This window comes from Fundulus heteroclitus, chromosome 13 (genome assembly GCF_011125445.2).
Source record: "Fundulus heteroclitus isolate FHET01 chromosome 13, MU-UCD_Fhet_4.1, whole genome shotgun sequence".
NCBI lineage: Eukaryota > Metazoa > Chordata > Actinopteri > Cyprinodontiformes > Fundulidae > Fundulus > Fundulus heteroclitus.
The window spans coordinates 10565377-10584567 of record NC_046373.1 but is presented as its reverse complement, the minus strand read 5'-3'; the positions used below and the strand labels follow the sequence as shown (position 1 = coordinate 10584567).

General features: G+C 38.7%; 1 protein-coding gene across 2 annotated transcripts in view; it reads right to left on the bottom strand.

Moving 5' to 3' along the window:
• The window catches only part of cdk6 (cyclin-dependent kinase 6), a 54707-nt gene that overhangs the window by 23517 nt on the left and 11999 nt on the right, over window positions 1-19191 (bottom strand). For both annotated transcript variants that reach the window (XM_012860160.3, XM_036145037.1), the window contains one exon: window positions 13976-14143. In XM_012860160.3, the coding sequence (XP_012715614.1) occupies window positions 13976-14143 (168 nt within the window). The remainder of the gene's footprint in view (window positions 1-13975; window positions 14144-19191) is intronic.

Genomic DNA, 19191 nt, shown 5'->3' with positions numbered 1-19191 from the left:
ATAAAAAGTGGCTCTCCTCCTGCCGCTCCTCCCTTGAGGCCAGATTTGTAAAGTTCATGGCAAATACTTGCCCCGTCAACAGATTTTCCCACCCGACAAGGGAAACTCTGCAGCTCCTCAAAACATACCTCTTGGCCGCTAAAGTTGCCTCCAAGTTGCAGTTGTGTCATAATCTCTACATTTACTGATGAGGGACTAAACAGTGCTGCGTGAGATCAGGATGTTGTTTTATAATCTAACCCTGCTTTAAACATCTCGACTATGTTATCCCTAAACTGTCTGCTGCCTTCCTTGGCACCCAGGTAACTATTTTTTAAGGCCATTGACTGCACTGCATTTCATTTAGAAATATCACAGTAAAGGTGGTAAAGACAAATGAGCCTTCTAAATTGTTTTCTGTAAAATAAATGTAAACCTAAAAAGTGTGAAATAAAATATTATGGATACTTGCAAAGCACTGTACTTATGATCATATGTACGTGAACTTTGTGCTTGTTTGCCAATGTCAAGCTGAGGTCAACCTCTTTGCTCCAGCCGACTGCAGTCAAAGCAGCGAGGATGTCTTTCTTTTTTTTTCCCCCATGTGGAGCCGTTTGAGGAGATATCTAAACATTCCCAGAGTGAGCTGCACGTGCTCTCCTGTGTGCAGTGCAAGGGTTTTCCCCACCTCTCACTCCCTGCTGCCGCTTGCTTTCCTCTCGTTTTCCCCATCCTGAACTGTCCCGTTAATCCGAGCTCATCCTTGCAGAGTTGTTTCATCTTCACCTGTCAGGAACCACTGACCATTAAAGGGCCGATAAGGTGAGCATGTTACAAAAGAGATGGGACATAAAAAAACCTCCTAAACACAGTGATATACTTAATCAGCATGATGCTTAGAATGATATTAGCGTCTCACAGGTGAGAAGACATCAATCTCCACCGCTGTACTACACCAACAGAATGCTGCTGCAAGTCCAGCAAGCAAATTTTTCAAGAGCAAACGTAATCTATACTGCACAGAGTGAGACTACCTCTCTTGGGTTGTAAAAGCCTGTCTGCTGTTTGAGCGCAGGCAGGAAATCTGGTTTCAATTTGTTTAATGCCGTCTGAGATATGGGTGTCTTATTCTGGTAAGAGCAGTGGGAGGGCTATGAGCAGAAGGAACTAAAGAGGGGGAAGCTTTGGGAAAATACCTTTAATTAGGTAACAATTTCACTCCTCTGCATAAGACTCAGACAACTAAAGTTTACAGGAAATCAACAGTGGGACGGTACAGATCTAAATCATGCTTACAATGACAGTGATACTTAAAGGTTAATTTAGACATATTAAAGCAAGCCTCATCTGAGCGAAAGCTCAAAAAGCTTTAGCTTGAAAACTGTGAAAATTCCCTTTGGCTTTTGAGTCATTTAATAAGACTTTAGATGAGCTAAGCAATAATAATAATAATAATAATGGTAACCTTTTACACCAATAATTTCCTCACCTCATCTCAAAATAATCACCCCTTAATTTCCTTTTATCTTAAGTACTTTAAAAACGCAAACACGAGTCTGACAGAAATAGCTAAAACAATAATCTGGGGGCATTCCCCTTGATACTTCCCAGATCTAATTTGACAAGCGACCACACGCACATGACATGCATGGGAGTGTTAACTAATGAGAGTAATAGGACCCTCCACTTTATACTGGAATAGTTTCCAGTGTTTGGTTGTTGCAGAATGACAACCAAACATGGGTAATCTAATGGAGGTTATCTTTTGAGCACCCACCTGACCTCTAATCCTGTGTCACTGTATGATCTGAGAATGTGTTCCCAACTGAGCTTATACTAACAGGAAGAGCTTCCTTAAATGGAGCTGGGCTTCTTTTTATAAATGTTCTCATGAAATTTTGCTAAACACATACTGATTATTTTTCCACACACTGATAGTGAATATGATGACTTTGCTATGGGTAACAGACCAACTACTGAATGTATAACAAATGAAAAAACAAGCAAATATAATTTCAAAAACGCAATAAACAAAAAACAAGTTCATATTTCTATGTTCAAAGGGGCGAGGAAGAGTTATAAACCCATTACAACTGACCCATTTCCAGCAATAACATTATTCCAAGTACTTCCTAGTCCTTTGTTATAATCAAGCTAATATCTATAATACTTTCATAATAAATGGTCTCATCCACTTTATCGTTATAAAGTACAATGCTTTTCACATTTGCATGCCAGTATAAGCAAGCATCAGTAAGTAATTCCACTCATAATTATCTAATGTGTCTCAATATGTGTTGTTAATGACATCAATAATAACTGGAATGTAAATGATTCATTATAAAACAGCAGCACTAATAGCTGATCATTTCCCATATTATTCAGAATGAGAAATACTTTAATACTTTAATGTGCTGTAATGACTGTAGAATAATGACTTAAACTGTTTTATGTCTGAACATTGCCTGATCTCCATATTTACATCGTGCCACAACTTCACTCCACATACCGATATACAAAAGCTCCTCCTTGTAGTTCTGAATTTATAAGTTTTAAACTCACACTTGTCTCAAGTCATCAAGTCCTCTCAAGCTTTGGAATGTTTTCCGGTAAACATTTATTTGGAGCTTTAAACGTTATAATAATGGTTTGTAGCTCCACTATTTTGAATTTTAACTTTTTCGATTTTATGAATAATGCGTTTGTGTGGTCGTAATAATCAACTTTATTAATCATCGTTGTTTGTTTTTGCAATGTTATTAAAGATTGCAATGAAGATTTGTAATTGTTGCCCAATATCTGCAAAATAACCAAGTAAATGAGGGACCAGTACAGAATGTGGAAAGCTTTTTCTTCCATGACATGTTTGGCTTTATTCAATATAAAGAAACGTCTCAACAGTTTACTTTTTATCTATCTAATTTAAAGTTTTCAGTTAATTTTATCAATAATAATCCCAAGAAATTTGTATTAATGTGCTCTTTCAATATTTATCCCACTTAGCTGTATTTGGATTTCTACATGAGATGTACAGTTCCTAAATAGCATTATTTTGTTTTTGGTCAGGTTTCAGAACAACTTATTTCCATCAAACCACATTTTTAGGTTGTTCATGTTTTTTGTGAACAATTGCTTCAGATCACCTCCAACAAAAAAAAGACTACAGTGTCATCTGCAAATATAATACAATTGTCATACTCTCACAAACATGGCACATGCCATTTATATACATAAATGTCCAATTTAACAGTCCCTTTAATCCCATATATTTCCAGTTAATTTACTAATAAATTATGATTTACTGTCAAACTGCTATATCTGTTATATCAAGAAATACTCCCATAACAAGGTTATTTTTGAATCAATTGCAGACGTAATTTCTTTTATAGACTCCAATATGTTTAATGTTGTTGATCATTGCATTTGGAAATTAACCACTGTTGAAAGACATGTTACTTATAGTTAACTTCCCTCAATTACCTGCTTTACCAACTCTATGTCAATTCTATGCAGGTCTGTGGACCTTTTATTGTTACAATTTTTTAACATCAAGTCATTTTTCTGTCACTGGACAGAGAACTCAGACTTTGATCAATTGTTTGGTCCATTTTTTTAACTTTACTACATGCTTCTGTGAGGTCTTTAGACAAATTGAGTCCAAGATTTAGAAATTAAAAAAAGTAAAAATAAACAAATAAAATAAACTGAAGCTTGTGACGTGACATTTTATTTATATACACATTTTCAGTTCCCCTATTGACAAAATATTTTGGGTACTCAATCTTACTGGTGGTATTTTTTATAATGCTATTTAAGATATTCCAAATTTCTTTCATATTGTGTTTATTTTCGTTTAGTACGTTCTTGTAATGTTACGGTGGCCAGGAAATGCAAACCAACAATGCAAAATCTGAAACACTTTTACAAAGCTTGAAACAAATTCACATTTCAGAAAACAATTCAACAATGCAGAAAACAAATTTAAAAGTTCCATAAAAAAACATAATTTTAGAAAACACATTTACAACATGCAAAACACTTTGTAAATTTGTTTTGAGAATTGTAAAAGAAACAAAAATCAACCGGAAAGGGAGGGACTGTGCCAACCCCGAAGGGGCGGAAGGACCAGAGGCACCGGGAACATCTCAACAACCGAATAATGTTAGTAAATTTGTTTCGGGAATTGTAAAAGTGTTTGGCATGTTGTAAATTCGTTTTCTGAAATGTCAATATTTCTGTTACTTGTAAAGGTGTTCAGCGTGTTGTTAAATTGTTTTCTGAAATGTGAATTGGTTTCAAGCTTTAAAAGCAAATTGTTTCAGATTTTGTATTGTTGGTTTTCACCTTCTGGCAACCGTATGTTCATACTCAATATAGGAACCAATTAATTTTCGTTATTCTTATATACAGATTGTGCTTCTTTAGCATTTAATTTTATGGAGCATATTTTTTATGTATTATATAGTACTATGTTTGCATCAGTATTTTATATTTCCAGTCTGAAGCAGGTGCCACTATACAGTGCCTTGAATTGCATTTTTACTTCTTAAGTCTTATCTAAAATGGTGCTTTACAATGTCAGACAATTCATCAAATGATGATATTATTGTTAAATATTAAGGCAAGGATATTCAGTAAGATTACCACCACATTGTCCTCCCTCCTCACTTTGTCTGATGTTACAAAGCATCCAAGTCTCTGACCTTTACTCTCTTGGGGATAGTCATTTACATCAGGCATGGGCATCTGCTGCAGTGAGCCTTTATTCAGAAAGCTGAATATATTTTTTGCCAATGCAAAGCAGGAATTTACTAGGCTAAAAAAATATTCCAAACCATTCTTTGACATTAACATAACACAGACTAACATATCAACGACAACATACTTGCTAGTTATTTCGATAGCTCTTGTTTGATGTTTAGGGTTGTTGCCCTTGCAGAAAGGAAAACATTTGCTCTGGATAATACTTTCTGATATACGTCACTGTTACGATTGGATTTTGGTTTAACACTTTTGATAGAGATACGTTTATCAAATGCACGTGCAAGATAATTAAGCAAACAGGACTTTAACTGGACTGCCTCAGAGTGACAAATTTAGTTGGAGTTGAGTTCAAAGATCCAAAATGTTGGGTTAACTATACATTCACTGCGGCGAAGGAGTCACAATCTTGAGATGATTGGATAGTTGTTTAGCTGATTTTCTTACTCCAAATTAAAAGATGAAAACTTTACTCATTTCCAACAGACTGATCATCAATGTGCAAATAAGACAAGAAAATTCCCTCTACACCCCACCATCAGTCAGCTCATCCCCTCTGCCTGTCACTCACAGTCGTACAAAGAGCTCGTAGCCAGAATAGGGTCAAAAAACCAGCAACAAAACAACAATCCCTCAGGGACTGCGGGAGCAGCCTAATCTGGGCCTCATACCAGCCAATGGGTGGTCTTCCTTTCCTCCTTTCCCCATCGGGGAAACCGGGACATGATCGGTGACTGATGCCGACAGAGCCATAGGTCAGCAGAAGCTATGGAAGCACCAAAACTCTGCTCAGACATTTTTAATACATACAAAGGCTGACTGCACACTTTCTCCGTGACATGTCATCAAGCAGGCAAGTGGCTGGGTGAGAAAGCTAATTCATCACAAGAGGAGAAGTGTTAGTGTTGATATCTCATCAGCAGAAAGTTTAAAGGCACTACTTTCAGTCAGCAACACTGGGGAAAAAAAGAAGAAAAAGAAAGAGGGACTGTTTGACAACTTCATGCAAATGATCCCTTCAGCCATCTTGTCATTCTAAAAGCTCTAAATGAATCACTTTGAAAGTGAGAAAATCGCCCTGTTCGCTTAAGCAACAGCAGTTCTCCAAAGCCCATCTGTCTGCCAGTAACGGTGGCTTTAGGTGACTAAATAAGTAACTGCTGGTATGTTGGGCAAAGGGGAAGATCCTCTTAAACTCTGTTTATATTTGTGTACATATGCACGGTGTACAGTGAAGATTAGGTGCTTTTATTAGCAAGCGGAAACAAAGAATGAGTGAATGGAGATTTGTGTGTGTGTGTGTGTGTGTGAGTGTGTGTGTGTGTCCGGTTAACAGGGGGATTCCAGGCGCAGGGAGATTCATCTAGAGCAGGGGTCAGCAACCTTTACAACCCATAGAGCCATATTTGCCTTCCTTAAGGATAAACCAAATTTGTTTGGAGCCAAGAAAGCAACATGGCTCTTTCAGACAAAACAGTTTTAGTAGCTTTTAGAATAATTTATTTAGATTTAATAATAAATTCATTTTGTTTACTACATTTTCTTCAATTTTTGTTGTTGTAGAAAACGATGTAAAAAAAAAGCATGTAGCTTGCAACTTACTGGCAGAAAAGAATATTCCTTACACGTCATTCTTGGTGGAAATGTTATGCATATGTTGCATGAAAATGCTTAGGAAAAACTGCTGAAGGCAGAATTTTAAAGACCCCTTTACATTTAAAAACGTTGCTCAATCCTTTAGCATTTTTGGCCAATGTTATCAACAGCCACAGTGGAGGGTCTAAAGAGCCACATGTGCCGGGTTGCAGATGCCTGATCTAGAACCAAATATCCAGTCCTCACGTTGCAGAGCTCTGCACGAATGCACACACCGAATACACACATCCACTAATGCTTGCACACACACACACACACACACACACACACACACACACACACACACACACGCACACCGTTTTTGTGGCCTAATCTGTAAAACAGAGGAAGGAAACGAGTATGTGAATGAGTGTGAAAGCACATTTAAAAGTGTCATGCGGGGTTTCAGGGTAGTTTTAGGGACTCGATATCTTGTTACTTCGGTCTGATGGTGAATTCCCGGGGAGGTGTTTAACCAGCAGCAAAAAGTGTCCCCGTCTAGTCATAAAAAAAGTCAAAGGAGACAAACCCTTTGGTGAAACCACTGATACACTGACTATTGTGTAACACATATGTAAATTACACGGTAAACCGTCTCCTCTGCATCTTCGTAGTGAATCATCAAGCATGGTGACAAATTAGAGAGAGAAAAAAAAACGAGGAAGTATTTGACTCGATCAAAAGACCCTTCATAATTCAAAGACAGTTTGCTTTGCATTAATAAAACAGTTTTTAACAAGAGGATCTCCTTAAAACTGTTCCTGCATTAGAAAAATTAGAAAAATCAGCAAGTTTCATCCTCATTGAAAGTAAAACCTAAGATTTATTTCCTTTCTAAATTACTTGACATTAAACATATAATGGATGATCATTTTCTCGGGGGGGAGGGGGGGGTCACCTTATCAATTGGGTGTCCCACATGCCAATCCTTGTGACGTACACACGTAACGCCAGTGTGCGCGCTTGTTCCTTGTTAGTTTCCACATGCTGGCTGCACATGCACACTTCTAGTGTTTATGTATGCGGTTAGCTTCAATGTTAGCAGTTCACTGCTGCTCTCACCGTATATTTTGAAAATGGCTGAGAGTCGCAAAAAGCAAACTGTCTTAAGTTTATGAGAATAGAGGAAGTCCTCAGAAGAAAAAAAAAAAAGACCAGATTGTGTTTGGGAGCTTTTTTTTTACATGATTCCCATAAGGAGCGGAAGGGCAGGTAAGATGTTCTTGCGCATGCGCAGTTATTCAAAAAGGGACTTGGGTGTTTCTTGGTTATATTTCTGAAAAAATCATCAACGCTACCTTTAAGGAAGTACTGATATAGAAAAAATAAGCAAACTTTCACTGTAAAATGTACATGAAACATTTCAAGTATGTGGAATAATATAGAGGATCCACCCATTCATCCATCCCAGGGTCACTGGTGCTTGTCTCTAAAAGTCACTGGACAAGAGATGAGGTACACCCTGGACATCTCACCCGCCCATCACAGGGCACCATAAAGACACACAGGACAAACCATACATGTACACTGATACCAAAAGAGTATTTAGAGAGATCAATTAATCTAACAGTCATGTTTCTGGGTTGTAGGAGGAAGCAAAGTACTTGGACAGAACCCACACATGCACAGGGAGAACATACAGGATAATATACACTTCTCTAGAAAATAACCTGCCTTCTTACTATCTGTGAACTATAAATAAATGATATGGGTTTCATGTCAGCTCAAACGCTCAGTGAGGAACATGCATCAGGTTCACCTAGAGAATATTTCTGTGTTAATTTCCAATTTACTTTTAACCCCATGTTGACTTGCCTAATATAATGCCTATTATAGGACATCTGTTAAAATCCTTTAAAACATGCAGATGAAAAATCACTAGTAATAACAATTAGCAATAAGACAGGGGCATGTTTACCTCTGTGTTTACTTCTTTTTAAACACAGAATAAGGACTGAGAAAACAAACTGCTGCTAAATTGAAATGTTTCCCTTCTCTACTTACATTGCACTTTGGCTGCTCAAGTTTAGGCAGATGGCCTTCTTTTGTACTCTAATGGTACAAGCATTAATATTTTCTGGAAGGAGGTTTCTGTGTATTGACCTCGCCCCATTTATTAGTTACAGTCGCTTGGTAACGGTATGCAGCTAGCGTTAAAATTAATTAACCTCTCTATTGCTGTAGTATGATTTCACACTGATAATATGATATATGTGTCCTTTATTCTAAGTACATTTATTCAATGGGGTGGGGGTGGGGTAACCCATCCAGGAATGATTTTGTATTAAGAAAATCACAGGTGGCAAAACTTCTGTTCCAACTCCTTTCAACATGGTCTTTTTTCTGTGTGGTTAATCATTTCTGTGTTGATGGGTTTTAGACCATTAGCTTGTTGAAAGAGTTAATGATGATCCATTTTTGCATTACCAGTAGTGTTTATCTAAGACTAATTTAAAATTTCCTTTTACTCAGAGTTCATGACACCACGTACTCTGACAAATTTCCCAGCGTATTTGGTAAAGAAAAAAGACAGCATCTCTGATCTCCCACCATGCTCTACAGTTGACTTGAGGTGCTTTTCATCATAATTGCTTAGTTACTGAACCACCTGGATTGCTTGTTGCTGTCATAAAAGTAAATCTACTGATCGAGTGAAAGTCCCGGTAGAGTTTAGCAAACTCAAAATTTACATTCATGATGGTAGTACGCGACAGGCTTGATTTCCCCCAGCATCCCTCTCAAACAAGTAACGTCTAATGGTTGCAAGAGAGACATGGCGACCACAACCTTTGCTGCAGATCTGTGAGATTGAGATCCCCCCCCCCCCCCTTCTCTCTAACTTACTGTATGTGTTAGAAAGATAAAGATAGGTTTCTGCTGAAGTTAGTGGTCAGTGGTTAAAATAAATGGAGCTCTGTGTCATAGCACATTTATACACTGGGAAAATAAAGTCATGGATTACTGTGATGGAATTCGTAGAAAATCCCATCGACATAAAATTGTGAAGTATGAAAAAAAAATTCAGGTATATTTTTTAATTTTATATTTGTATTATTAGCGGTACCAGAAATTGTCCCGACAGTGTTATCTGGATTTCTTAACATTAATTTAATGTGAGATTATGTATCCGCGGTAAAAAAAAATTACAATCTTTACTAGGATAACAATTAATGTGTTCATTACTGTTTATCAGCTGTAGTTAACATGGAGTGCTTGCCACTTTCCAAAGAGCAGAGCTGCTGAGGTGTCACAGAGCATTAGAACAGATGTCTCCATATTGATGTTAGTTAACGTTAAAGTTTAGAAATACATTGTATAAAAACAATATTAATGGTGTCTTTAGACAGCCGTCTGAAATACCACCTATGACTTGCAGGTTCCTTGACATTATGCGACATGTCCACTTTTCATTGTGGTTCGTAAGCAGCAGATTTGAACCATGGCCAGATATTAAACACAATACAGATTTTATCCTGTATAAATTTGTGATTTCAAGGTCTTTTCACAAACAAATTTGTTTGAAACCAACTAAACAATTTAATAGAAACAGGCTTAAAGGCTTGTCTTTGTGTTCAAACTAAAACAAAGAGCTATGATTAACATCATCATGCAATTTAAAATGTACTTTTATTAAATGTATCCTTTTGCATATAAAAATGTATCTACTCCATTTAAAAGCATTATGGTGGAATTGATTTTTTTATGCAGGGTTCTTCATGACTTTGCTCTCAGCAATAAGATGGATGACCTTTTTAAATCATCCCCGAAGACTGACCTCCTTTTTTAAATGTTTTTCTGTTTTTACTCATTTATAGTTGATACCGCTTTGCTTTTTGTTGTCTTATTAATGGTTTTACCATCAACACTCTATATAACTTAAGAGTCTGAATAACATAAATAGAGCAGAGGGAATTTTACAATAACCTCCCAATTTAACGGATTTTAAAGTCTTTATCTCTGTTCTTCAGCTGTACATAGAGCATACCTTAGCAATGGCTGGAGCCTGCAGTACATGAATCCACTAACATCACTCAAAACTCAATAGCTTTTCTGACTGTAATTTCCCTTTTTCTTCTTGGTTCCCAATTTTGATTGGTCATTTGAAGCAAGTCCGCTTGTTTCATATAAATGCAAATAGATCTTGAGGAAGAAAACTTAGGTCAGTTGACTAACAAGATGACAAAGCTATTACTAAAAAAAGCACAGGTATTTATAGCCTTTGAACTTTTTCACAATCTATCATGTTACAACCTCAAACTACAATGCATTTCCTTGGGATTATAACGATAAAACAACATACTGTATTGCATAATAATGAATTTCTTTTTTTTAATATAATCAGAAAAGTGTAGGATGCATATGTTCTACTACACTTTTACCCCGATAACATTAACTAAAATCAAGTGTCTTGCATTCAAAAGTCATCTAATTAGTAAATAATGTCCATCTTTGTGTAATTTAACAAAACAACAAAAGGCATCATGAACACCATGAAAGACAGACAAGTCAGGGAGAAAGTTGTCCAGAAGTTTAAAGCAGATTTTGGTTTTAAATACCTTAATGATCCAAGAACATCTCAGAGAGCACTGTTCAATGCAGCATCTAAAGATTAAAAGAGTATAGCATAGCAGCAGACTCACAAGGGTCAAAAATGAGGTTTTTGTGACACTTGAAATGATTTTGTGTGACTTTAAGAATGGTACAAATATTACCGCCAGCACAGATGGTTTCTCTGAAAAACAAATGCTAAAGAGAAGAATCTTACTGACAAATTAAAATCTCCTTTAAATGGGAAATAATTAGGTATAATACAATGTATTTGCTTTTTATTACCCAAGACTTTAATCTAGATGCACTTTATTTCAAAACATCCAGCATCTTTTACAAAATGAAAACTTGGACACAGCCATTCTTAAGTTGGCTAAATAAAGCAAGCGTTCTGAATATTGAGACTAATGTCCCATTCTTATTACCAAGGACAATCTGATGTTTGTTGTGGGGGGGGGGGGGGGGGGGGAGTAATTAAAACAATCAACCCTCAAACATTTTGGAAATGAAAGATCCACGATCATTCCACAGAATTCTTGAATAACTTATTTAACAAAATGTGTTTGTGCCACTGACTACGTTTAACTTCATGAAGTTAATGGCACGCTTGAAAAAAATAATTTGACACCAATCACTACAGTATTGATCAAACTGACAAAATGCCAAGAAGCCCTTGGAAACTTTGGAGGAGTCGCAGAGAATAACAAGAAAAAAAAGACTGCAAAAATTTTTGAGACTTTGGTTAAAGTCCACCTTCCCGTTGGGCAACAATCCCAGTCAAACAGGGTTAGACCGTCCAGACAAAGCCCAGGTTTAAATCAAATTAAGAATATGTGGCAAGCCTCGACAATATACAGACACTCAATCCAATTTCACTGTGTATGAAGTGTTTTAGAAATGAAAACATTTTCAGAAATTTCTGTCTCTAGACATGGAAACTGACACAGACAGAGAACCAGAAGATAAGCAGCGTTAGATGTATTTGTAAAAATAATAAAACTGAACACTGTTTATTATTTTCCTTCCAGTTAACTATGTACAACTAGGTGTTGGTAGCAATGTACTTAATGTATTAACATAAAAAGCATTGCTGTTTGTAACGTGACAAAATGTGAAAATATTAAAAAGGTTATTACATTTTCGCAAGGCCCTGCGTAAATTGTTTGACACGCTGAACTAAACGAACCTATATTATGTCGATATATTGAACTTTTTAGCCAAGAGATGTGTTTAGAACCAGATGATCTTCTTTTATTGGCTGATGTTAGAATTAAAATTAGAAATTGTTTATAAAAGTAATGTACTTCAGTGGCTGGAGACACTAATCTTCAAAGTCCCTTCTCTCCTCATGCCAAGTTCTTCCAATGACTCTTTTCAGTGTCCCTCTCTAGATTATCTGGTCATCAGAGCCTCGAGTGCAACAGTTAGACATCAAAGTGCCGACGGAGGGAAGGGAGGGGTGTTTGTCTCTACTCGTCTGTCCCATCCCTCTTTGCAACAGCCACCGAGGGATTCGTGAAACACGCTACAAAGGGAGGGAGGAGGGGTACCTCACTCTCACTTTACACAGAGAAACCCAACCATTTGGCAGATTTCTTCCAAGCTACTCTCTGATGCCCTGGATGTGCCAACCTAAACATATAAGACATTTTTATCCACATGTAGACACGCTTAAGGCAGTGTATGTTTGTCTATCAATAGCTGTTTTAAGAGGGGATGCTTTTTGTTAAGTGTACAGACTAAAAGCATGACTGTAAAAAGTAAATGCTTTAGAACCTGTTTGATGTATAAAAGGTACGTTCACACCCAATGTGAATGTACCAGCTCGCTTGACTGCATCATTAGATTAGATTAGATTCAACTTTATTGTCATTACACAGGTACAGGCAACGAAATGCAGTTTAGGTCTAACCAGAAGTGCAATAGCAGCAAGTGCAGGATAAAAAATGGTTCCATACGGACATGGATATGTAGTGAATAAATATAGAGATGGATACTATTATAAACAGAATTTTACTGATAGATTTGTCCTATGAGTATAATATATAGATAACTAGTATTGTGAAATAATTTGCAGCTGGATGTGTACCGAATATAATATAGAGGTGGATATTACTATAAATAGAGTTTTACAGATATGTACAGATATGTATATATAGATAACTAGTATTGTAAACTAAATTTACAGCTGGAAAATAGTAGGGGTGTTTATCTGCTTGCCTATTTCTCCTTCCTGTTGCACTCTCCATGGTGGACATGGATTTTACTGAGCAAGTGGTGGTGCTGTAATGTGATGGGGAAAGCCGAAACACGGCGTTGGTGTCCCTGGGTCCACCATGTCCAGAGACGCAACAAGTTCACATAAGTAGCATCACTTGGAGCTGCGTCTGGATGACGAAGCTCAAAGCTTCCAGCTTTACTTCTGTCTATCGAAGATCCAGCATGAGGAGCTGCTGCTCTGCGCCACGGGACGGATCAACGTCAAAGCCACAAACTACAGGCGTCTTCAGTCAGTAAATAAATCATTGCTCAATAGAAATATAGCCCAATTGTACCGTCTAAATATGTAACACATGAAAGACATTTTTGTGTTTAAATAAATGAACTAGGAGGACTCAATGTGACAAATTGACAGAAAAGTTTAAATTGTTGAACTTGCACAAAATTTCTCTTTGCTCTAGACGCGTCGACCATGCCTATTTGCAGTTTCGCTTCATTCTTTTGACCCAATTTGCACCGTGCTCGTCGCTCGAGATGTGTCGTTCATATTGTGGACCGTTAATTTACTCCTGAAGACACCCTTACATTGAGATAACATGTAAATCACTCGCTCCATTCACGTTTGATGTGAACATACCTTTAGACTGCTGTCATGTTTCACATTTCATTTAATTAAAATGTGACTGCGCTGACTGGATCAAGCTGGAAGCATTTGGCATGTATATTCATAATTATTTTTTATACCAAAGACCTACCCAGGGATACCACACAGTTATTCGTGTATTATTTGGTTTTATAGCATTTGTGATTACACATACAAACACAAACTCACCACAGATGTAAGCGCCATCTGGAAGCTGTAGATGCGGGCTAAACCAAAGTCTGCCAGTTTAATCTGACCTTCACTGGTCACCAGAATATTCTGGGGTTTCAGGTCACGGTGAACCACGCGGTGCGAATGAAGGAAGTCCAGCCCCTGAAGCAGCTGATACATCATATCCTGGAAGTCAACAAAATGGAGAGAGCAAAGATGAGCTTGTTATGAACATCACAAAGACATGTAGAAAACGAGGGCATCTCTCAACACAAGACAACTCAGAAAACATATTTGAAAACTCCGATTACAAACTCGTTTATGGTGTGCTTCTCGGATGGGGATTCAAGAGAAGCGTGTGACGCAGGGGGAGGGAGGTGCTTTCGGCTCTGTACACTCGCTTGTTGTGTGCAACATTTTTTTATTCATAAAACACTGAAATGGGTGACCTTTTCAGGGACAGCTTTTGCCGGGGAAAGGTCGTCCAAAACTGGGACCGTCCCCAGGAATTGTGAAAGTCTGGTCTCCTTAGCCTGCACCCCAGATAATCTGAACCAGTCCCTGTTTGGGTATCCCTAGGCTAAATACCATTAGCATTTCAAGCTAATAGCTGAACATTTAATGGCATTTTGTACTATACAAACAATGTAACAATAACTTTTCTTCTAAAAGGCACAAGTGTTATTTTTTTACTTTGGGTATGTCTAAATATTGCATGCAGGGCAGCCATATTGGATTTAAAGTCGGAATTAATGAAAAGCCTCCGACTTCGCCTCTTAGAGCCTTTCATCCTTCATCTAATTATGCAGCGCCCAAGGACCAGAACAATTTCTTGTTATTTGACAATCTGGTGTTACTGTAAGAAGTTGGCATGTACTTTACTGGTAATTAATTTTCTTGTCTATGTTTAAGCTGTACAGCATACATCAGAGGATTTGTGTTGGAAAGTTCATTTTTTTATCTGCAGTTTTGTGTGATTCAATGCGAGTCGTTCAATTTGATTTCAAGCAACAGGTATCTCCAAAAACCTCTCTCTGAAACAATCTGATCTCCACAGCATGGCAAACTATTCAACTAAAAAAAGGTTTGAAAGATAGCAACCTGCAATGTGGACTTTAAAATAAAAGCTGACCCACTCTGGTAGTGAGAGAGTTAACGCGAAGAGGCCCGTGTCTTTTCTCATCGACTGTGGCAGATGTTTGATAACTGACGCACACACACCAGCATCAGAAAAGAGGCCCCTGCTTTGTGCAAGCACAGATCTCTGTTACTTAGCAGCTGTCCTTCTTCAGTTAATTGGTTCTTGCTTTCTTTTTAATGCCCAAAACGCTGACCTCAAAAACGGCTGTACCGTAGGCACCGCATCTATGACAAAATTTCAAAGTTAATTGTTGTGAACACGAATGAACAGGGTCAAAACTAGCTCAGACTTGTCCTTTTCAAACCGGAATACTCTCAAACAGGTCCGACACCTATAAACAAATAAGTTATTGCAGCTAGTTTTTTCGCTCCCTCTCTGAAACACATTCTTGCTCCAGATGTACACCCCGTAAACCACCTCAAAGCTCTGCACCGAGACCCCACAAGTGACATGGACTTGAGCCCACAACTCTATTCAGTAGCCCACCAGCTGGTGAGTGAGTCAAAAGGAAAGGGGTCTGCGCACTCAAGCAGAAATGATCAGCAAATGGTGCTGGGCTGGCTGCTGTTTTGGTCACACCATACAACTCTGGATGCAATGACTGATGTGCTGCTATACACAAACAAACAGAAGGTCCCCTCAGTTTTTTTTTTTTTTTTTTTGGTGAAATTGTAATGTGTATCGTATGTACATGTGCGCGTGTGTGGGTGCCCCCATGACCAAGAACAGGATGCAGTAACAGATCTTCCTTTCTGCATCTCCATCCAGCCATGACCCGCAGAGAAGGGCAGCAGACAGACAGGGCCGTAGGACAGAGGCAGGCGGTTGGTCATTTCGTGTGCACGGCTGTTTGTGCGTGTGTCATGGGGGCCGACACAATAGCATTCCCCCACCCATCAGTTCCTCTCTCCTTTAAATAGTCATTTCACCGTGCTTCCTTTCAACAGGATTTCCTTGTAAACACCAATTATCTCACAAGTGTGATTCCTAAACGTTAACAATCATAGTCTCCCTGGCCTTCTTTATTGTATCCCAGTGAAATATTGTTTATTGTATTCATATCCGCTCAACTTTTCCACAATGCCAAATTACAGCTACAAACACCTATCCATTTTATATGTAAGTAAATGACAAAGCCACAAAGTACTTAACGCGGCACCAGTCTAAGGTCTTTTGCAGCCTTTGGCAGGTTTTATTTTTTTCTTTAACTCCATCCATCTTCTGTCAACTGTGATCAGCTTCCTAGTACCGGCAGAAGAATTCCCACACATGATCCTGCCACCACCATGTTTTAAAGGTGGGATGGCGTGGTCACAGTCAGGCGTACGGTAATTAATTATGTCTCCAGTGATTAGTCCCCTTTTCCCCTTCATGCCTGCAGTGTCCTAATGTTACTATTGGACTCTTGTCTGTTTCTCTGAGTAACGCTCTCTTATGAGTTTAGGTTTATATGCATGTTGTTATAGGTTTGAAGTAATGTCTTAATTTTCCATGGATAGTTTGACCAGTGCTTTATTAGATGTTCAAATTTTGGGAACGTTTTAGGGTCAGGGTTGCTTTTAACATCTCCACAGCTTTCCAGCTGACCTGCCAGCTGTGTTCCTTGGTCTTCATGATGCCGTTTGTTCACCAACAAACCTCTGATGCAATCACAAAAAGCTGTAGTTATACTCACATTAAGCTGAAAGCTCAAAAGGAAGTTGGTCGTATTTAGTATAGGTGTATCAGAGTAGCTGGGGCTACTCTTAGATTTTACTAAAAGCTGGTTCAGACGGCAGGATTTTTAGCCCAGTTTTTGCCCCAATCTTGCCTTTCCAACAGGCGCAGACTATAGTTGTGGCTCTTAAGATAATCTTAGGAGATATTCCTGCCGTGTGTGGTGTGTTAAGAGCGATCGGGTCCACTCGGTAGAATATCAGGACCGCTCTAACTTTTCAACAAGTTGGATTGTCTAGGCCCGATATCCCAGTGTGTGGGATGATCCCAGAGGGCAAACGAGCATGCAGCCTGTTGAATGTGACGTGTAGCCAATCAGAAAGCAAGATGAGGGAAACCCAGAGAGAAAGCACGCCCCCCCCCCCCCTCGGCTTACCTACATATAGCGCAGCAAACGTACAGCTCCGCCCCATTCAGACCATCTATACTCCTTTAACCAACACCTTTTCCTTTTATGTTTTTTCTCTCAACTCAAGTTCGATCTTCAGAGGTTTCCCAAGCTTTCCCGTCTGATGCCTGAATGTTCCTAAGTAAAATCTGTTTGCATGTGGTGTGTTGTGCTTGCTGTCTGACCGAACACCACACACTGTACGAGTCAACCTGTTCTAGCTACGATTTTCTAGCGTTATATGTAGTGTATCTCAGGATTCGAAAATCGGCCAACTATTTGGAAATCCTGTGGTGTGAACCAGCCTTAAGCATTTCAAAATTTGATCACTTTCCTTTCACTTCACCATTTTGTCTACTGTGTATGGGTCTGTGACAAAATCACAACAAAATACACTGAAGTCGTGATTGTATAAACAGCTGTTCACAGTACAGCTAACAGCATGATAAAAGGCAAACGAAAGATTTGCTTCATTTGAAGTAGATTTTCATTTAAAGCAAACCAGCTACAATTTTAGGAAGGGCCTCAACCAATGGCCTCAAACATGGACAGTAGGAAACAAAAAGGCAACATCTGACCCTGGAAAAATATAAACAGGAACAGCATTAAAAAAAAAAAATCTCAGCCCTCTGCAAGAATCAGTCTGAGGTCCCCTCCTTTTCTGATGCAAATGCACCAGAGGCAGCCATATTGTTTATTGTAGTTTGGCACAATATAGGACATCTGCCGGTTAACGTTAGTGTAATTCCCTGCCCATGCTTCATTAACCTCCCCCTTCACGGGCCCACAGAATGTGGTTGTGGAAGCTTGGACGATGGTAGCTGAGGAGGGTGGGCGAGACCCAAGCGCTGGCCCGGCTGAGGAGAGCCGAGGCTGGGGCAACCCGGCTGCTTGATGTCCTTCCAGCTCATTTGATTCCTGGAGGAGGGCCCCTTTCATCAATGACCATGTGGTGGGTCTTGAGTCTGAGTGGGTGGTGGAGGATGGGGGTGCTGAAGTGGACAAGCTTGGGCCGGTGTGGGGGTGTCTCTTGTGGAGGATGGATGGATGGTTTTGAGGAAAAGTGTGGCTGTTCTTTTTAGGGTCTTTGGCTCAACACGTTTCTTCTTCGTTGATTAAGAACGTGTTGACGTGTTCAACACTAAAACGCAAATAGAAACTAATCGGATGACCAAAATATGTCGTCAAATGGTATAGCCAAGTGCCACTAAAGTTGTTTGAGAGGGGGGTAAAGGGTAATGGGGTCACTTTCAGGTCAGTGTGCAGTGTCCACTCTTCTAGAAATAACAGAACTGTGTCTATGATGTGCCGACACTTCTTGTCCTTTTGTCTTCTTGAAACTCCAGATAAACGGATGCTGGGAGAAAGCATAAGGAGGAGGGATGCCTAAAATGGGTCTTCGTGTGGCAAAGGCAAGTTGTTTGACAGCTGCTCAGTGACTAAAAATCTTCCTTTAACTCCTCCAAAGTTAAAATGGTTTGTGTGTGAATGTGCATGTGATGTGGGGTAACTTTACAAAATATAAAATTATGTCATGCAGCTAGTGACAGGAAGGAGTTAAGAAAATAGGTAGGATTGAAGCTTCTTTATTTCCCTTCCTTCCTTGTACTATCTATCTTCCTTCCCTTTTTGTGGTGAGTGTGTTGTGAAGATCATATTCTCTTCTTCAAGCAAAACATTCTCAGCTTTCATCCAAGTCCTTTAGAGAAGAGATGTCCCAAGGTCTTTATATTTTTACTACTGACTTGACTAAAACAGAACTGTAAGGACTTTAGCCTATACAGTACAAACTTTGCAGGGCAAAACATTTGGTGGACTCATAAGTACCACAAATAACTATAGACCAAAATAAGATTCTTTTGGAAAGTTTTTTGTTCCTTTTTCCAATTGAAAAAAATCTAAAATGGTTAAAAAAAATAGGAGATGCTTTAGGCTTCAAAAGACTTTCAGCAAACTGTTTAAAGAGTGTGTGCACAGTCATACATAGAT